The following is an 18,715-nucleotide window of genomic DNA, read 5'->3' as shown; positions in this document are numbered from 1 at the left end:
GCTTTCTGGTTAGGTTCTGTCAAAGTCTAATAATCTTATTTCTCTTTTGCCCCACAGCGGAACACCCTGACAAAATGGCTAATGACCAAGGTATGGTGGTTCAATCTGTCATTCTTTTTCCTCCTTGGATCAATTCTATCTGTTGGAATTGTCAGTCACTGTTTTGTATGCCGCTTTTCACCTGGCCCATCCACCTGATAGAATAGACACTGGCGTGATGATTAATCTTGTTAATGAAGTTCTGCTTGGCTGGGACTGTGGGTCTGATAGAGAAGATGTAAATTTTCTTGAGAGGAAATTGTTTTGTCTCTATTCTGAAGGACCAATTAAAATGTCAAGCTTCTTTGTATGAAATAAATTTTTAGTCTCTGTCTGCACTTCTGAATAATTCACATTAAGTATAATTAAGCTCAGCATAATTTTCCAGCTGCTCTTGCACCCTTTCGTGAGCTATGGATTAAAGTTCTGTAGTGCTACATAAATCATGGGTGCTTTGCCTCGGTAGTGAGATTCCTTTAATAAATAAAAACAAAGTTCGGTCAACTTTTTGAGTGCATTATCATCGTTCATTTGAAGCCCAGTGGTTTTTTTTAAGTTGTCAGTTCATGAATCCTATGCTGGTCATACTTGAGTGTTTTGTTTTTTTTTGTACCTGTTCTTTTACTAAAAGCTGATTTGTGTCGACAAATAGGAATGGTTTACACAAAGAGAAATTGAGATAAATAGGAATTTTGTCTCAATTCAGAGGTAGATGGAAGATTGCTAGGAACATAATTTATAAACTGATGGATCAATCAGGGCTCCATTATCTTTCCAGTAAAGATGGTTAATTGTGAGGGAGAACAACAAGTTGATGAGCGTCAACTTTTTTTTCCCCCTCGATTGTGGGGCTTGAACTCTGGGCGTGGACACTGTCCCTCAGCTCTTCAATGCGCTTCAAGTTATAAGGATATTATATTATTTTAAAGGAGACTTTGGAAATACTAGACGTCTTGGTCCACACTGCAGATTTTTTGCTAGCTTCTCTCTGTTTTTGGAAGAGTATGTATCATTAGCAAAGCTGACCACAAGTGTCAAGTCTCCTAAGACAACAGATTGTGAGATTAGAGGAATCTTTCTTTTTTATATGAATACTTTTGAACTTTTGAAAAATATGAGACATCTGGATGTTGATTCTCCCTTACCACAGAAAACTGCCTACATGGATGGTATTTTCTTCACTTTTCTCATGGTTAGATTTCCCCCCCTCCCCAATTTCTATGCTGGCCTTCAGTTTAATATAACATGGTTGGGAGTTTACGTAGAGAATAATAGAAATGTTATTCCACATAGAAATATTCATTCAAGGCTAAGATATTTTAACTCTTTGTTCTTGATTCCAGAGGAAACACTCTTGTAAAATTAATACTAAATAGTAATATTTACAAACAATATTAATGATGTGCAATTATCACTTAGCATATCTTTATTTAGACAAATTAAGCATTAATGCTAGACAAAACTAAACCTGGAATCATTCATCGGTAGATGCTGTTTTTTAACCACATTTATAAAATAACTAAAATGACCTCTCAACTTTCTTCACTGAAGAGAATTTGGACATATACAGACAGATAACTGCTAACTTCTGAAATTGTACTTAGAGAAAATAGAAAAGATACAAGCTTTTAAGGGGGATGGTAGGGGCCAGGAAAAAGGGGTAGACAATTGAAGAGAAAAGGGGGAAATCACAGACAGGAATCCAATGTATAGCCTACAAAATTAAAACGAGTGAGGGAAGGGATGAGTGAGAATGTTGAAAGAGGTTACATTGATCAAGATGCATTGTATTGATAAACTGCTCGTTAAATGGAAGCTCCCTGGTATAACCATTTAAAGGTGGTAATAAAAGTTTTAAAAATTAAAACCAATAAATAATAATATTAAAATTTGAAAGGGAAAATAGTAGTTACACTTGAATATTACAATATGAGACACTTAAGTGATAACATGCCCATACTTTTCATTAAATATGTTCTCATTTTTCTGCATAATTAGTTTTTATATCATTTTTAAATTACCATCTTTGTTTAATATTATTACTGTTTTGGTACTAGAAACTGAACCCAAGATCTCATATATACTAAATACATGCCACTGAGCTATATGTTCAAAATACCATGTAAAATGTTATTTCAAGTTGTCAAATATATGCATTGTAAATTTACTGTTTGATAGAAAATAATCCTTTTCCCTCCCTCTGATCACACTATCTACAAAGATCATAATCCAATTTTCACATCTTCAGTAAAATTGAACTAATTTCCAAGAACAAAAGGACATCTTGAGAGCTACTACTCTATTGATATTCTTAGTCAATGGAACTTATTTCTCAAACTAGTTTTACTGAGAAATATTCTTCCACACCTTATACACTTTGGTGTCTTTTTCAGCCATAGCTGGACTCTGTTGGTCATAGTGGCTCAGCTCTACATTTTATATCAAACTGAAATCACTTACTCAAAGCCCATCCTCCGAGTTGATGTCTAAGCATTTCAAAAATACTCCAGATAAAGAATTTCCCTAAGGTTGATGAAGACAATGGCAGAAGAAGCCATTCTGAAGGTTCCCACTCTACCTAAAGTAAATTAGCTGACTCTGTTTTCAGCTAAACCTAGATATCACCTTTCCATGGAAAAATTATCTTGTTACTTTGGTGACAGGAGCTGAGAGATAATTATCTCTGAGAGGAAATGTCGCATCTCCAGTCAAATGAGCCTGGCAAAGAATCCTAAATCGAGAAGCTGCAGGGGGAGAACATAAATGGGAAAATATAAAGTCAATTATATTGGAATCAGTTTTGACTTGAGGGGCATTATTTTGTTCTGAGTAGTAGTAACAATAATGTGATATCAATAGACAATTCACACAGGACTCTTTATCCTTGTACATAAATTGAGAATACCCAATAATTTCTAAACTTTCTCATCTTGAACTATTTGTAATTCATCCTTTTTTAAAATCTGTCCTCTCTTACTACCCATCCTGATTATTTGTAGAAACTATAGATACATGACCAATAAATTTGTAAGTGAGACTTAAGTGATTGATCACAGACAAATATTTTAGGGAAATGACTCTGGCCACATGAATAGATGTTCAACATATTAAAAAAAAACCAGCTGTACCTCAGATTTTTTCCCTTTTATTTCCTTTCCACTTGTTTTTGTTTAAATTCTTTCAGTTCATGTCTGTGTCTGGTTTGTGTGGATATTTATAATGGAAAGATGAATCCCTGTGAAGCTGTTTACCACTAGTAGCTGTTCTGTGAGCTGATGATTGATTCATGGAATCCTCATAAAAGTCCTGTGAGAGATGTCATTATTACAACCCTTTGAACATTAAAGAAGCAGAAGCATAGAGAGATTAGATTACTTGCCTGGAGAAAACCAATTAGAAATTAGCAATGCCCTAATTCAGTATCCTAAGGAACAAAGCAGATAGCCTTCCACATGGAGCCACAGGTTAGGCGAAGCCACAGTATTTTGAAACACCAGTACAAAACACCATACACTGGGTATACTGAAACAGAAAATTGTTTTCTTAGCATTGGGCTAAAACCCAAGATCAAGATTCAGTAGTGTTGATTTCTGGAGAAAGCATCCTTCTTTCCATATAAATACATTCCAATGCTTCTTCACATAACAGACATAAAGATCAATATTATTTATACCAGAGCCTACACTTGCGATTTTTGTTAACCTTAGCTATATCCATTTAGGTCCTATACCCAAATAGAGTCATACTGTGAGTTAGAGAATCAATATATGGATTTGAAGTGTGGGGGACAACTTAGTCTATATTTGTCCACATTCATATAGAACACTGTTCATTTGCTCCTTCGCTAATTTTCTTCTGAGTTTTTCAGACAAAGAAGGGGAAAGTAAATGTTTTTCTAAAAAGAAAAAGGGTTGGGCATAATTGGAACCCAAAATATTTCTTTCTACTATAAAGTGCTGTTTTAATCACAAATCTAGATATTTATTATACTAAAATCAGATTTCACTGTCTCTGAAGTCCTTTGTTTCAGATGCCATGTGGACTAGTTATAACTGTGACCACTAAACAAACACGATCACTAGATCAAACTTCCCATCTTAAAGGATTTTTTTCAATATATCTTATGTAGCCCCCAAATATTAACCCTTCCTTTGAGATCTTTATGTGAGAACATTGGTGTCCTTTGCATGTTCTATGTTGATGACTTACCATGGCTTTCCACGCCTGCACATTGTGGCGATAGAACAGGTGACATCACAGTGAAAGCCACAGACAGAGGGCAAGAATCTCTGGGCAATGACCTATGTCATCACTGGCATGATGGATGAAGAAGATGCTCATTTTCCACACCTTTTATGTGTCTTTTGTTCCCTACGGCCTGGTGAAGGTTTGACCTGACACACTGGGCCTGGAGGCCAGTTTAAAGAGCCAGGGGAAAAGAAAAGCGGCCTTTGTGAACTACGCTTTCATCAGGGAAGGAAATTTTTTTCTCCTAAATCTTAGTAATGGCCGATAATGCTGTGGCTTTGTCCATCAGCAGTCACTGTTGTGTTCTGTAAGAGCTCTGGAATAGAGTCCAATCCTTTAAATTCCAGCACAGTCCTGAAAGGATAACCTGCTACAGAACTGTGAGCATGAGAAAGCATTTCTCTCTGCCTCACACCTGTGAAATAGAGCGTTTAGTCCGAGATTATCTTTTGCTTTCTTTATAGATTTAAGATTCTCCAGCTTTCGGATTGGTATTACAATTAAAAAGAATCCAGGCATAGAAACTTCGCATAAAGTGTCCCACTCCATTCATACTGTTGCTTGTAGTATCCTATTTAGTTCTCTTAGCAATCTTACATAGCTGGAGGAAATGAGACAGAAGGGCTAAAGCATCCTCCATCATTCACAGCAGCTACTGAACTCCGAGGACCTTTGCCCTTCACCACTGTAAAATTTCTGGAAATGCAGTGAGTTCATTAGATCCTATTTTTGTTATCAAGAACCTTAAAGCTGGGTACCGGTGGCTCACACCTGTAATCTATACAAGGAGGCTGAGAGCTGAGGATTGTGGTTCAAAGCCAGCCCGGGCAGTAAAATGTCTTATCTCCAATAAACCACCAGAAAAGCAGAAGTGGCTCAGTGGCTCAAGTGGTAGAGTGCTTGCCTTGAGCTGAAGAGCTCAGGGACAGTGCCCAGGCCTAGAGTTCAAGCCCCACCAACACCACTACCAACAACAAAAAGAACCTTAAGCTTCCCCGGCAGTAATGTCTTGTGCCTGTAATGCTACACAGGAAGCTGAGGTCTGAGGATCATGGTTTAGAGCCACCCTAGACTAACAAACCTAAGAAACTCTTATTTGTAAATAACCAGCAAAAAGTTGTTAAGTGGAGGGATGGCTCAAGTGATAGAGTGCCAGCCCTGATATTTGAAAAAAGAACACTAAGCAGGAAGGTGGAACCCTGAGTCCAAGCTCCAGTATGTCCTCTCTCACACTCATTCTCTCTGTCTGTCTGTGTCTCTGCCTCTGCCTCTCTTTCTAACACACACACACACAGCCCTAAGGACATCCCTATAAATGTATAAATTTACCTCTTTTGAAGGACTTTGTCCTCAATAGAGGGTTGTTGTCAGGAAAAGACTACTTAGTACCAAACCTGCCATTTCATACCTCAGCAGTTTTAATTTCATGAATAAACAGAATTTTAGTTGTTTTCAATTTGGGGAAAATACGGTTTTCAAAGGCATTGTAGTCAGGCTTGGAATTTGGTTAATTTAATCCAGACTTTGCAGTGTTTGGATTAAAGCAGCCAGGCTGCTGTCTGGGGGGTTAACAAGGGTGGGATGAGACCTTCAGCACCATCTGATGCAAACTAGTTAATTGAAAATGAAAACTTCTTTCTACCCTATTGTGTATGCTTCCAACTAGGTTTATTATACCACTGCTTGCTGCACCCACTTGAGGAAGCTATAGTTACCCATGATGTTCTTAGGTCCAAATGTTAGCAATTCTGGAAATGAGGACTGCTGACAGAGTACAGGCAGGAAATGAGTAATGTGCATTTAATAGAGTGTTAAGTGCATATCATGTACCCAGCAAGCAGTCAAGTAGAGCTGCTTTAGTCAGCCTCTTGGAGTTTTTCTGTTTTAATAGGTAACTTTGAATGAAGGAAGCATAGTATTCCTAAGAATTCCTGATTCGTATAAAATTTTAACCTTCTCAGCACTTCAAAGTAGACAATTTAGTTTCCAAGCCCTCAGATAATATCTTTGTAAGACCCACTGCTTTGCCGGATGTCATTTTCTTGCTTTAGATATTAGGACGTACAGGATCTTCCTGGTTATATTTTCTACCTATTCCCCTTATCAGTTCTGGACTCTGTATGCTCAATTTTCTTCTTAAAACACAGATGGGTCACTGATGGCTGCTGAATAAACTGAATTCTTTGGTATCAAGAGCTATGGGACTACAAGTTCTCTTTCCTAAATTCATGAGTACTATAGCTCAATACATATGCTGAAATCTAATTGCAAAACAAAGCTACCTATCATTCTGGGAAAATTACCTTTTCCATGACTTTATGGTACTATCCTCTTGACTTGCCTTGATAATTCTTTCTCCCTTTCTCAAGTGAGCAACATTCTGACATTTTAAGATTCCCTTCCCCAATCTCTTGTTTTCCAAGAGCCTTTCTGATCTTTGATTCTTCTGTATATCTATAATATCCAACTCATCTCTCACACTCTGTCCATTTAGGATAGTTTGCTGTAGATGTTCCTAGCCTAATGCTAGGTTTTAAGTCTTTTAAAGACTACAGACTGATGAGACTCTCATTGTCATTTCTACCTCTCTGCAACAGTCAATAACTTAGACTCCATCATCTTATCACCAGCCAATAAATGCTTATTGATTGAATCATGACATAAGCATTTGAGAAGCAATCATAGAACCATCTGGAAAGATATGCTTTACTGTCTGATAAAAAAAATGTAGTTAGTGGCCCCAAAGTCCTGATATCAAGGGCTATGAATATGGAACATGATACTGGGAAATGAAAAAGGTGTAAGAATATGTTTTCAACAGCAAAAGGTACATTCAACCATTACTTAGTAAAATAAAAGAGCAATAGGAAAAAGAAAGTTATTTGTGGTTTAAAAAATGGTGGTCTTCATTATAGATGATTCTAACCTCCAGTAACCTTATCTTGGCCTCCACCTTTTCTGTTCTTTGTTAGCAGAAAATTTATGTTAAACTTCATTAGCTCCTTGTGATCCTAAGAACAGAAAAGAGAAAATCAGAACCACCTGGTTCAGATGATGTAAAAAGAACTAAGCTTATTTTTGACAATTTGTTGATTACTGTGTAATTACTAGCACAAGGCAAGGCTAAGGCACAGAGGTCAAAAAGCACTAATTGTTAAAACAGGGATACAGGTGGACCCATCGCAACAATGAGATGTACAAGTCGTTATGTCAATAAACGAACTTTATAACTTTGGTGGGGGGGGGTGTGGAGGGGCGGGGAGATGGGAAGGGATGGGAAGGGGAAACAAAGGAAGAGGCAACAATGCTTGATAGGAAATGTACTCATTACCTTGCCCATGTAATTATAACTCCTTTGAATGGTATTTTCACAATAAAAAAAACAGCACTAGGAAAAATGTTTCTTCTATTCAATGTCAAGTTTTTGTGCTTACTAGTCAGGCATTCTACCACCTAAGCCATACCTCCAGACTCTTATACTCTAGTTATTTACAGGTAGAATGGCATGCTTTAGCCCAGGTCAGTCTTGGATTGGAATCTTCCTATGTATTCCTCCCATATAGTCAGGATTACAGGTCCTCCAACCCATACATTTGTTAAGATGGAAAATTCTCAGTAACTTTTGTCCCAGGCTGGCTTTGAACCACTATCCTCCTTATCTCCATCTCCAAATACCTACAGTTATAGCACGGGCACTGTGTAGTCTGTGTCCATTGCCAATAAGTTGGTAGTAAGCCTCAGAAGAATATATTTTACTCCCAATATGAATAATACAAAATAGAAAAATCAGATGATATCACTCGCTATAGGATTCCAGGGAGGAAATCACAGTGGGCTATAGAATTTTTAAAAAAAGAAAAAAGAAAAAGAAGAGAAAAGGAGGAAGGAAGGAAGGGAGGGAGGAAGGAAGGAAGGGAGGAAGGAAAGAAGGAAGGAAGGAAGGAAGGAAGGAAGAAAGAGAAGGAGGGACGGGAGAGATCGCACTTTTTAAACCTGAGAGTGGACTTAAAATCTATAAGGAAACTGGAATCAATTTAGATGAGTTCACATCTTATTACTGGAAATCCTATGATGAAAAAAAGTCAGGAAGCCAAAAAGCCGAATCAATAGAACTGCAAGACTAGTTCAAGGGATCATAAGGTTGCCATTCTGTAGAAGAGTGCTCTGTAGGAGAGCTATCAATTTGTGACAAGCCTTTTCTAATTGCTTTGTACTAGAACCCAGTAGTACTAGGGCTTCTCTGTTTTCAACAAATGAAAGACATACCATCTATACTAGCCTCTGAAGACTCGGATGTTTACTTGAATCTGAACTGTGTAAACTCTTCATCCTGGCTCTGCTGAATACTTCCTGATTGGGGGTGGGAAAAGGATGACCTGGGATAGGAATAGAAATTGGAATTGGAATAAGGCTCTGTCAATTTCCAAATGTTTTCTTAGCCTATTTTGTCTGTGGACAGAATATCTCCTTTGCCTTTGAAACACTGTTTTGTTGGATATGATCTCTTTAGAATGGAATAAGCACACCAAATCATGCATACCAAGTTCTCATACTTAACCATCAGGTTCCACTGTTAGAACTGCTCTAATTTCTCTTCATTTCTTTCATTCGCACAATTATCTTACCATTCATGAACAGTAAATCTTCATCACATGACTTAGAGTCAGATACTTCAAATGTAATCCTGAGTCCGTAAATCTTTCTGAGTCATAGTTTACTCATCTATGAAATCAGACTAATAAAGTCTGCTTCTTGCATTCATAATTAATATTCTAACGCTATTTATTATAATAGTTTCTTCCAGTTAAGCAATGCTCTTCAAACCAACTCAAAATCTTTCTAAAATATATGTCATTATTCTGCTTAAAATGTTTTTCAGTGGAACTCTTCATATCCTGGCTGATAAATCCCATGCTCTGTTTGAATAGCTGGAGAGTATCATTTTTTCATCTCTATCTTTCTAAGCTCATTTATCTCACCCTTCTCTATCTGATAAATTTCTACTGGTCCTGTAGTTGTCTTCTCAAATACTAGTAACTTTTGAAAAACCTTGATTCATTTTTCTGGGCCTAAATAGCTAATCAATCTGTATTTCAAGTATGAAACCATCTTGAAGCTCTATTTTTCATTTTGTGAAATTCATGTATCCACTTAGCCTTTTAGTTTCCCTTTGCATTCATTTATGAGCCACTACAATAGTGATTCCATGCTTCTTATGGTTAGAACAGTAGATCCACTGAACAGTTGTTCTATCACTGCATGGAGCATAGACAGATTGATAGATGAACAAAGTCTGCGCTCCAACAGTGTCAGTATTCTCACATACCAGCAGTGCGTCAAGCAAGATGCTTATTCCATTCTGTAACTTCAACTGCAGACATGCAGACATTAGAAGAGGAAAGAACCCACAAGTTCTTCTACTTTTTTTCTCCTGTATTGTTTGGAACTTCACTCCTACACAAACACACCCACATCTACCTTTCAATTTGCTGTGGACCGCAGGAGGGATGGAACATCTTTCCACCTTAGAGAGAAGTTGCACACTTCTAAACCACCACTGATTCTGCTGGTGGTAATTCAGATGATACTATGATGAACTGGATTTTGGGAATTTCTGATCATCTTGGAAAGTACCCATATTTTGACAAACAGATGGGTTTTTTTTAAGATTTTCATAAAGTCATGACTGTTTGGAGAAGTGATATCTGAAAGCCAAGTAGGGACCATCATTTCTGATAAGCGGCATGCAAGGAAACACAGTCAGACACCCCAGACTAGGACAGATAGCAGAGAGCAAGATCAGCCAACATGTCACTAGCAAGTAAGTCATCTTTATTTACTGGTGAAAAAATTAAGATGTTAATTGAAATTTAGTCTAAATAGTAGTTACAACTACAAATAAACTTAGTTGACTTTAGATATGCAGATCGTTGCAATTTGATGCTTAGGGACAGTTAACAAATCTTCAGCAACCACACTAAAGGAGGATGAAGCAACTGTAGTTGGAGTCACATAAACAGGCACTTAGGTGTTTCCCTTACTTGACATATAGGTAGGTGTTTCCCTTACTTGACATATAGGTAAACAACATTTCTATGATCAAAGACATTATAGAGCTAGGAATGGTAGTGCATATTTATAATCCCAGAACTTGGGAGGGCTGCAGACAGAGTAGTGCATGTTTTATGGCAGTGTAGGATACATACTGAGACTAACTAACAAAGCAACACAGAAAAACAGATATGGTTTTATATGCAGCTCATTGGTGTGCTAATAGTCCACGAATGGTTGCCTTTTCTGTTTCCACTTTCTTTGTGAGATGCCGAAAATGACATGGCAATGAAAAGTGGTAGTTTATAGAATATATATACACATGCACTTATATAGATAGAAGATAGATAGATGTGTGTATCCATATATCATATATAAAATTATACATCTAATATATATTACAAATGTTTAGTTATTGAAGTAGAGTATAATATAGAGATATACAAATTTATTAGTGAACCAGTATATTGAAGTTTCTCATTGGCTAGCTTCCACCTGTCTCAAACACGGGAATCCTGATAGGTCTGACCTAGTGTTGTTTTCATGCTGATGCTTATTTGTAAACATCTCTCTGTCTTTAGAGGATTTCTCAGGTAACATGTCTCTACCTGTCAGTTGCCAAGCTCTGCTGGAGACCACACATAGGCCTCAGGCTGTCAACAAAGAATCCAGCTGAGAGGTGAACCGGGAGCCTGAAATGGGATACACAATTGCTTGGTTTCCATTGTCTTTCTGTAAGATGCCTAGATTGTGGGATTTTTGTCCAGAAATGTCTTGATTAATACCTCCAAGGGAAGCTTCTTTTCCACTCATAAAGTGCATCTGAACCCCTGGTTCTTCTCTTTGTGACATTTGTGAGTGAAAATCTAATCCCAGGTATTAGTTTTACCTTTTAAGGATAATTGAAAAGTAACTTTTATTCTTGGCAAAAGTCTTCTCTGTTAATATTTAATGTCATACAGACGAAAATTGGAATTGTGAAATGTACCCTTTACGGTTGAGGTAAAAATGTTCAAAAGTGCATTGTGTTTCTCTTACACTGTTCTGTGTGTGTCTCAAAACCATTTATCAAATACAATCCTGTTCTGTGAATTATTGCCTTTAGACCATATGCAGGTGTCAGACACAGCCAAAGGTTTTTAAGAAGGCAGGATGGATTTATTATTGAATATCAACATTTAATATATACTAGGCATATTAGCTGCTTTACATATAGAGTAGTAATATTTTTTTCATTCAGTGATCTATCTTCTATGTGCATTTGAAAACAACATATTAGATCTAAGCAAAGGATAAGGATAGCTCATTAGTTCTTTATTACTAATCTATATTCAAATTCCTCTGTGTTGGTTATTAGTTTGTTTCCTAGCTTTTGATACTGATACCTTTGTTCAAAGTCAGCATTGTTTTCAACAACAAGATAAATTAATCTTTCAAGTACGTTTTCTACCTCTGACAAATAATCTGTTTTAACTGTATCTCAATATGATCTGTATGTTCTACAGTAAAATTGTATTCAGGTAGTATGAATGGATAGTTTTTATTCACTGCTATACAAGACAAAAAATCAGTGGGATTTCCATTATTGTTACCAGAATTCTTAGTAAACAGTTTTGAGATCAATAAGATTGCTCCATGTTCTGCTTACATGGAAGGAGGGATAGTGAACATTTGTTAAAGGACCAATGGGTTTATTGGATTTAGATTATAGGCCATATCTATATTTCCCTGGGGATTTATAGTGTGGCTGTCATTCTAGGTGTCTGTGTCACTCCCATTCAGAGAAGATAATTTAATGAAAAGATTACAATAGCCATGTACCATTTCTTCTCTGTCCTCTGCAGATTAACTTTCCACTCTCTACTCCTTGAACTTATAAACATCCCTAGAGTAGAGCTAGACAATAGCACAGATTCCAACTGAATTAATATTTGCTTAGGGCTAAAAAATTGTTTATCATGGGAAATTGTCTCCCATCTGTGCTGCAAGAGTGAATTAAAAATAATCATTGTGGTTTTTTTTTTCACACACAACCTACAGTTAAAGGCTGAAAACATTTTTAAGTGACATGGGAGAACAAGAACATAAAGCATACATACCCAGCAAAAAGTAATCACATGTGTCCATGGTAGGCCTTTGTGGGGAAGTACATCATTGGCAAGAGTCATTCCTCTCACACTGGAAGCACAGTGTCCATGTCACATGATAAACACCCCAGACTAGAACAATGAGGCTTCTTGGAGGCCAGGTTTTCTGCCCATTTTCCCCTAATCCACAGGATTAGGGAACTCATTGGAAGTCGGTTCCAGGAAGCATATGGCCTCTGCCAACAGCGGTGAAGAGACAGCTTCTTGTGAAATCTATTCTTTGAATAAAACATGAAAACTCTTCATATGACTTTGTAGATTATACTATCTCAAGCATCACATAAAGATAGGGGCATGAAATTTCAACCTAAGGACCATATTAAGAAGTATCTAAATAAAATTTATGTAAGTACATATACATATAAGCTATTTTAATAATGTAGAATCAGTGGCCTGATTCTTGCCAAATACCCTTATTACCTCTGTGTCTTTTTTTCTGTTGGAAACCATCAGTTGCTTGTTTTAAAACCTAAAGTGAAAACAGAAAATATTTGCTGTAATTATTAATAATCTCCTGGGAAGTTATATAACATTTTTTTAGATGAAATTCTACCTAGTCAAGTGATACATACTGACTTCCATAGTGGTTATGCTAATTTACATTCCCACTAACAATGTTGCTTTGATTTGCATTTCTTTTATAGCGAGTGATAATGAATATTTGGTCATGTATTTATTGGCATTTGTACTTCTTCTGAGAAGTGTTTGTTTGCCTCATTTGCCTATTTACTAATTGGGTTATTGATTCTTGGGTGGTTTAATTTTTTAAACTTCTTGTATATTCTTGATTTTAGTTCCTTGTTAAATTCATAGCTGGTGAAGATTTTCTTCCATTCTATTGCTGACATTTCAGCCTAGTGACTACATCCTTTGCTGTGCAGAAGCTTTTTAACTTGATACCATTCCATTTTCTGATTCTTACTTCTATTTGATGAGCTCCTGGAGTTCTATTCAAGAAGTTAATTTTCTATACAAATGAATTCTACTGTTTCCCTATTCTCTCCAGTAGGAGTTTCAAAGTTTCAGGTCTCACATTAAGCTTTTGTTGTTTGTTTGTTTGTTTTAATTGATATTGGTCCAGCATATAGACATCTTGTTCTCCCAGCAGCATTTGTTGAAAAAGCTTCTTCTCCAATGCAATTTTTAGGTTCCTAACAGCTAAAATCAGACAACTGACTTTTTTTTGTCAGTCATGGGGCTTGAACTCTCAGCCTGGGCGCTGTCCCTCAGCTCTTCAGCTCAAGACTAGCGCTCTACCACTTGAGCCACAGAGCCACTTCTGGCTTTTTCTGTTTATATGGTACTGAGGAATCGAACCCAGGGCTTCATACATGCAAGGCAAGCAGCCTACCACTGAGCTACCTTCCCAACTGATTTTTCAAAAATCAGTTGTCTGTGAGATTGTGGATTATATCTGTCTTCCTGTGTACTCCATTGGTCTTGAGGTCTGTTTTTTGGGCCAGTTGCAGGTAGTTCTTTTTGCCAGATAAATCAAAACATTTTAAATCAAATACAATAGTGCTTTTATCATAATAGCCAGATGATTATACATACATTTTTAAAGACAAAATAAATTAAAAACCATCTCTAGTTTACTACTACTATTAACTTATTATGAATACGCTTATTTAAGCTCTAGATACAGTGAACTAATTCTATCTGTCGTGGCAGAATTCATAGCTAATACAACCTTCTATACTCCTCATTCCCTGTGGATCAAAGCATTTCATAAATTTAATAAATGATTAATGAATTATTGCTAATTTAAAGCCCCTTCATAAAATTAAGACCTCTGGGAGAGGGCAGGAGTTTATATCTTTGCATTAACTAACTTGCACTTCAACCATCTTCCTAATTACTTCTCTATCTCTCTATATCAGTGCCTATGAAATTAACCAACTGAACACATCAACTATTATTGCATGGCAACAAGGCCTTACAGCTTGGCACCAATGTCTCACACCTGTAATCCTAGCTGCTGTATAGCCTGAGGTCTGAGGATCATGGTGCAAAGCTAGCCCAGTCAGGAAAGTCCATGAGACTCTTATCTCCAATAACCTACTCAGAAAAAGCCAGAAGTGGTGCTGTGGCTCAAGTGATAAAGCACTAGCCTTGAACACAAAGAGGCTCAGGCACAGAGCCTATGCCCTGAATTTAAGCCCTAGGATTAAAAAAAAAAAAAAGCAGCTCTTATAGATAGTTTGGCCTGCCAAGCAGTATCACTAAAGCTCTTTTGTCATTATTTTCCAACTGTGGATCTTGCCTTACAGCAGAGGGAGAATTGTTGTTATTAGTATTATTTGCTCATTAATGTTCTATTAAGAAGCCCATCTCCCAAAAATGGAAATGTAATACATAGGAATCTACTTTATTTCTTGTATTTAGATTAAGAGATACCAGGATCATCAGTCCTCTGGAAATGGAGTTTTGTGATTTCCTGCTGAAGTGGTACAAGAATTCTAAATTACCATAAATCCAATCTTGGCTGGTTGATGATATCACACTTCATTAAAGTAGTTTCTCTTGAGCTTGTTAAGAATTACTTAATTTTCTTTTGTACCATCCATCTAATTATAACCAAAAAAAAAAAAAAAGTTAACCCATGTCAACACATCAGATTCTGTGGAAAATGCCGGTGATTCAAGTTGCACTTGTATTTAGAAGCTTTTTCCCAGACTTACTTTATTTTCTCAACACTCTAACCTGCATGAAATTGGGATTTTTTCCCCTAACTATTGGAATTCACAATGTAATCAACAGCCTGACTAAATCTAAGGGGTGCTATACCCATAGAGCATTATGTCTGAGTAAATATATGTATCTGCTCATGGCTTGTTTTTACATCTTCCCAGAAAGTAGCAGAGAGAGGTGGAAACTTCATTAAAAATACATTTGTCAGGATACTAGAGGAAAAGAAAAACCCTCCATAGACTACCTAATTTCTAGCCAATACAGGATTACTCCCAACAGGAATCATTTATTGCTTTTACTGGCCTAAGTGAGGAGGTTATTAGCATCTCTTGTAGCTGACTGCTTTGCAATCTAACTGCTTTCAGTTGCTTAAAAGAAGTCATCTTCATATTCATACAGAATTTCTGTCTCACTTCATTCCTTCCACCGTTGATCTCACACTGTCCTGTGGCAAAGCTCATCCTCTGAGTGTTGAAACTTTGAAGCGCCAGAGTTACATAAACAAGGTACTTGGAAAGGGGTGAGACTTCTCTGCCTTTTAGTAAACCCACAGAAACGTTCGCAGCCTCTGCTCATTTAAAGTTTCCTTCTCATAGTCTAGCCGACTGGTGTCCCCACACCTCAATTTCACCTCCTTACACGTGTCTAGTCCTTATACGATCTGGTCATCAACATTGAATGTGAATGTGCCATTTTGTATGAAAGACATAATGCAATATGATTGAATTAAATTTTAATTCTTCTTCTACGTTTCCATCCTAACTTCAGTTCTGAGTTGGTATCAGAAGAAATGTTAATTTAAATTTATTGTAAAGATTCTGTACAGAGGGGTTACAGTTACATGAGTAAGGTAGTGAGTCAAGCATTTTTATCCCCCCCTTTGTTTTCCTCCTACTATCCCTTCATGAACATATAGTCAATGCACAAATTCCAAGTTGTTCTCTTTTATCTCTTTTGAAAATAAAATGAGATTTTGGGAAAGTTTTAGTAAAAAGAATTTGTTTGATATACAAAAGAAAGTCCTAAGATCAGGACTCATAATCCAAAAGACAAAGTAACCTGAAATCTATAGATATAAGAAATTAACTTCTGTTATTGTGGTTGATTATCCCTAGGATCAGCCATTGACTAGAACTGATTCAGAAATAGTTCTTTGAAATAGCTATATTGCAATATATGTTTGCACATAGATTCAGCTAGCCCACCCAGTGGGCCCACTGAGGTGGACTTAAAGCTCAAAAGCTAATCAAATAATTAGAGTTCTATATATGCATTAATGGAAAAGGGATTAGTTGTGGTAATACATACCACTAATTAAATTTTGTGTAATAGTATAATTAATTCTGGTTAATTTCAGACTCTCTATTCCATTAAATGCCACTTTCATAACTATTGAACACCTTCCGGGAAGGAAATATTTCCAATCGTGATTGCTGAAGGAGTCTTCTGCCTTTTTATTTTTATCTGTAATAAACATAATGTGGGCTGAGACCTGTCTACTCTTGTTATCTGAATCTAGAATGTGTGTCCTATACAACTTATTTGACACATAATACAACAAAGGAAAGAAACCTTCAAGGCCCAGTTATAAGATGAAATGTTTAGCATTGGTAAATTTGCTACCAGCTCTTGTCAGAAGGGTGAGAGTAAATGCTGGGCCTAAAGCTGTGCTCTGCATTGCCTCTGTATCCAAGAAGTTCACCTTTTTTTTTTGTTGTTGGTCATGGAGTTTGAACTCTGTACTTGAACACTGTCCCTCAGCTCTTCAGCTCAAGGCTAGCACACTATCACTTGAGGCAAGCACCACTTCTGGTTTTCTGAGTGGTTTATTGGAAATAAAAGTTTCATTGACTTTCCTGCCCGGGCTGGTTTTGAACCACAATCCTCAGATCTCAGCCTCCTGAGTAGCTAGGATTACAGATGTGAGCCACCAGCGCCCAGCTTGGAAAGTTCACCTTTTAGACTGATACTGCTGCTATACCATTCTTGGAAACTGTAGTACAAATACAGGGGGAATGAACAGAAAAGAGGAAGGGGATTGCTTTTCAGAAAATATCTGATTTTAGTTCAGTTAAAGGAATTGATTCTTGTGAAGACTTTTTCTCACGTGACAAAAGAGCACTTTCTTCCAGTTACAGTGATCTTAATGCTATGAAACTTTATTGGCAGGTGCCCAGATATTCTTGCTGCTTTACTTACTTCATATATTTGAGTATTCATTAATTTTGTCCATATGGTCTCCTTTGTGCTTTCATAGGGAGTAATAACCGACATTCTGATGTGATTTCAATACACAGGTCGTCATGGAGATGGAGCTTATTGGCCAGTTGATACTAACTTGATTGATCGAAGCACTCTCAATGGTATGTATACAAATTGAATTCTCCTGGATTAATCATATTAATTAAATGGTTTAATTCTAAAGTGTTCGAAGCAAAGTTTCTATTGACAAATGCTGAGAACCCTGGATGATGGGGAGGGAGGATGTAGAACAATGCAAACATGAACTTATTAGCAAACCTGTGACACATTCTAGCAAGAAACGATACCAATGAGAAGTGACACATTTTAAATGCTATCAGCTGTTAAGTTACCTAAACTTTAACATGTTGTAATGTATTTTAAATATTTGGAAAACTAATTTTATTGGGAAGAGGTGATCACCAAGGTTGACTGAGCTGAAACCAAGTAGGTTTCATTAATTCAAGTTACTGAGGCTCTTCATATATAAAGTACATTTTATCCCTTCAACTCCTTTAACATTTTGTTACTAATTTGCTAAAGTTATTTTGTTCTTCCTACTGAAGCTTACCCACATAGGGGTAGCTCTTATGATAAACAATTAGGACTAGATCATACCTAGAACTTCATGGACAAACCAGAATGATACAGGGTCTCCAGGACTTTGTCTTGGTTAAATAAGATCTTTGTAATCATGAATATGTAGCCAGGTTTCCAGTAGGCCTAGCTAGCTAGCTTTTTGATAGTTAGTTGGAGATAAGAGTCTCAGGGTCTTTTCTGCCTGAGCTGACTTCTAAATGTAATCCTCAGATTTCAGCCTCTAGAGTAGTTAGGACTGTAGGACCCTATCTATCCTTGGTTTAAAAATAATTGCTATTGCTTTTGTTTTGTTTGCTGAAATATTTATCACATATTTAAAATGTAAGGATGAATATGTGAATAGTCACCACCAAGGTTAAGGTATTAAATATTCAACCATCTAAAGGTTTCTCATGTTTATCTCTGCATTTGGGTTTAAGAAAGCTCTCATTCCTTTATCTTTGCTGTTGCATGGTGTTTTATTTGATAAATTCATTATTTATTCAACCCTTTTAAGAAGTATTTATGAGACTTTTATTACTGAGCTGATAAACTTCCATTTGGATTGGTCTTTCTTTCAATAAAATCTAGTTGGGGCTGGGAATGTGGCTTAGTGGTAGGTAAAATGCTTGCCCAGCATGTGTGAAGCCCTAGGTTCAGTTTCTCAGTACTACATAAAAAATAAATAGAAAGAAATATTTTTTTTAAAAAAGAGAGAG

At 36.7% G+C, this 18,715-nt stretch overlaps 1 protein-coding gene across 2 annotated transcripts in view; it reads left to right on the top strand.

Annotated features, from left to right (window-relative positions):
* The window catches only part of Dcc (DCC netrin 1 receptor), a 1,013,564-nt gene that overhangs the window by 927,345 nt on the left and 67,504 nt on the right, over positions 1-18,715 (top strand). For both annotated transcript variants that reach the window (XM_070029124.1, XM_070029123.1), the window contains exons 21-22: positions 58-90; positions 17,474-17,539. In XM_070029124.1, the coding sequence (XP_069885225.1) occupies positions 58-90; positions 17,474-17,539 (99 nt within the window). The remainder of the gene's footprint in view (positions 1-57; positions 91-17,473; positions 17,540-18,715) is intronic.

Source organism: Dipodomys merriami, unplaced genomic scaffold (assembly GCF_024711535.1).
Source record: "Dipodomys merriami isolate MVZ:Mamm:240054 unplaced genomic scaffold, mDipMer1.0.p SCAF_2, whole genome shotgun sequence".
In the NCBI taxonomy this organism is placed as follows: domain Eukaryota; kingdom Metazoa; phylum Chordata; class Mammalia; order Rodentia; family Heteromyidae; genus Dipodomys; species Dipodomys merriami.
The sequence above is the reverse complement of the archived record's forward strand: the minus strand, read 5'-3'. Positions and strand labels throughout refer to the sequence as shown.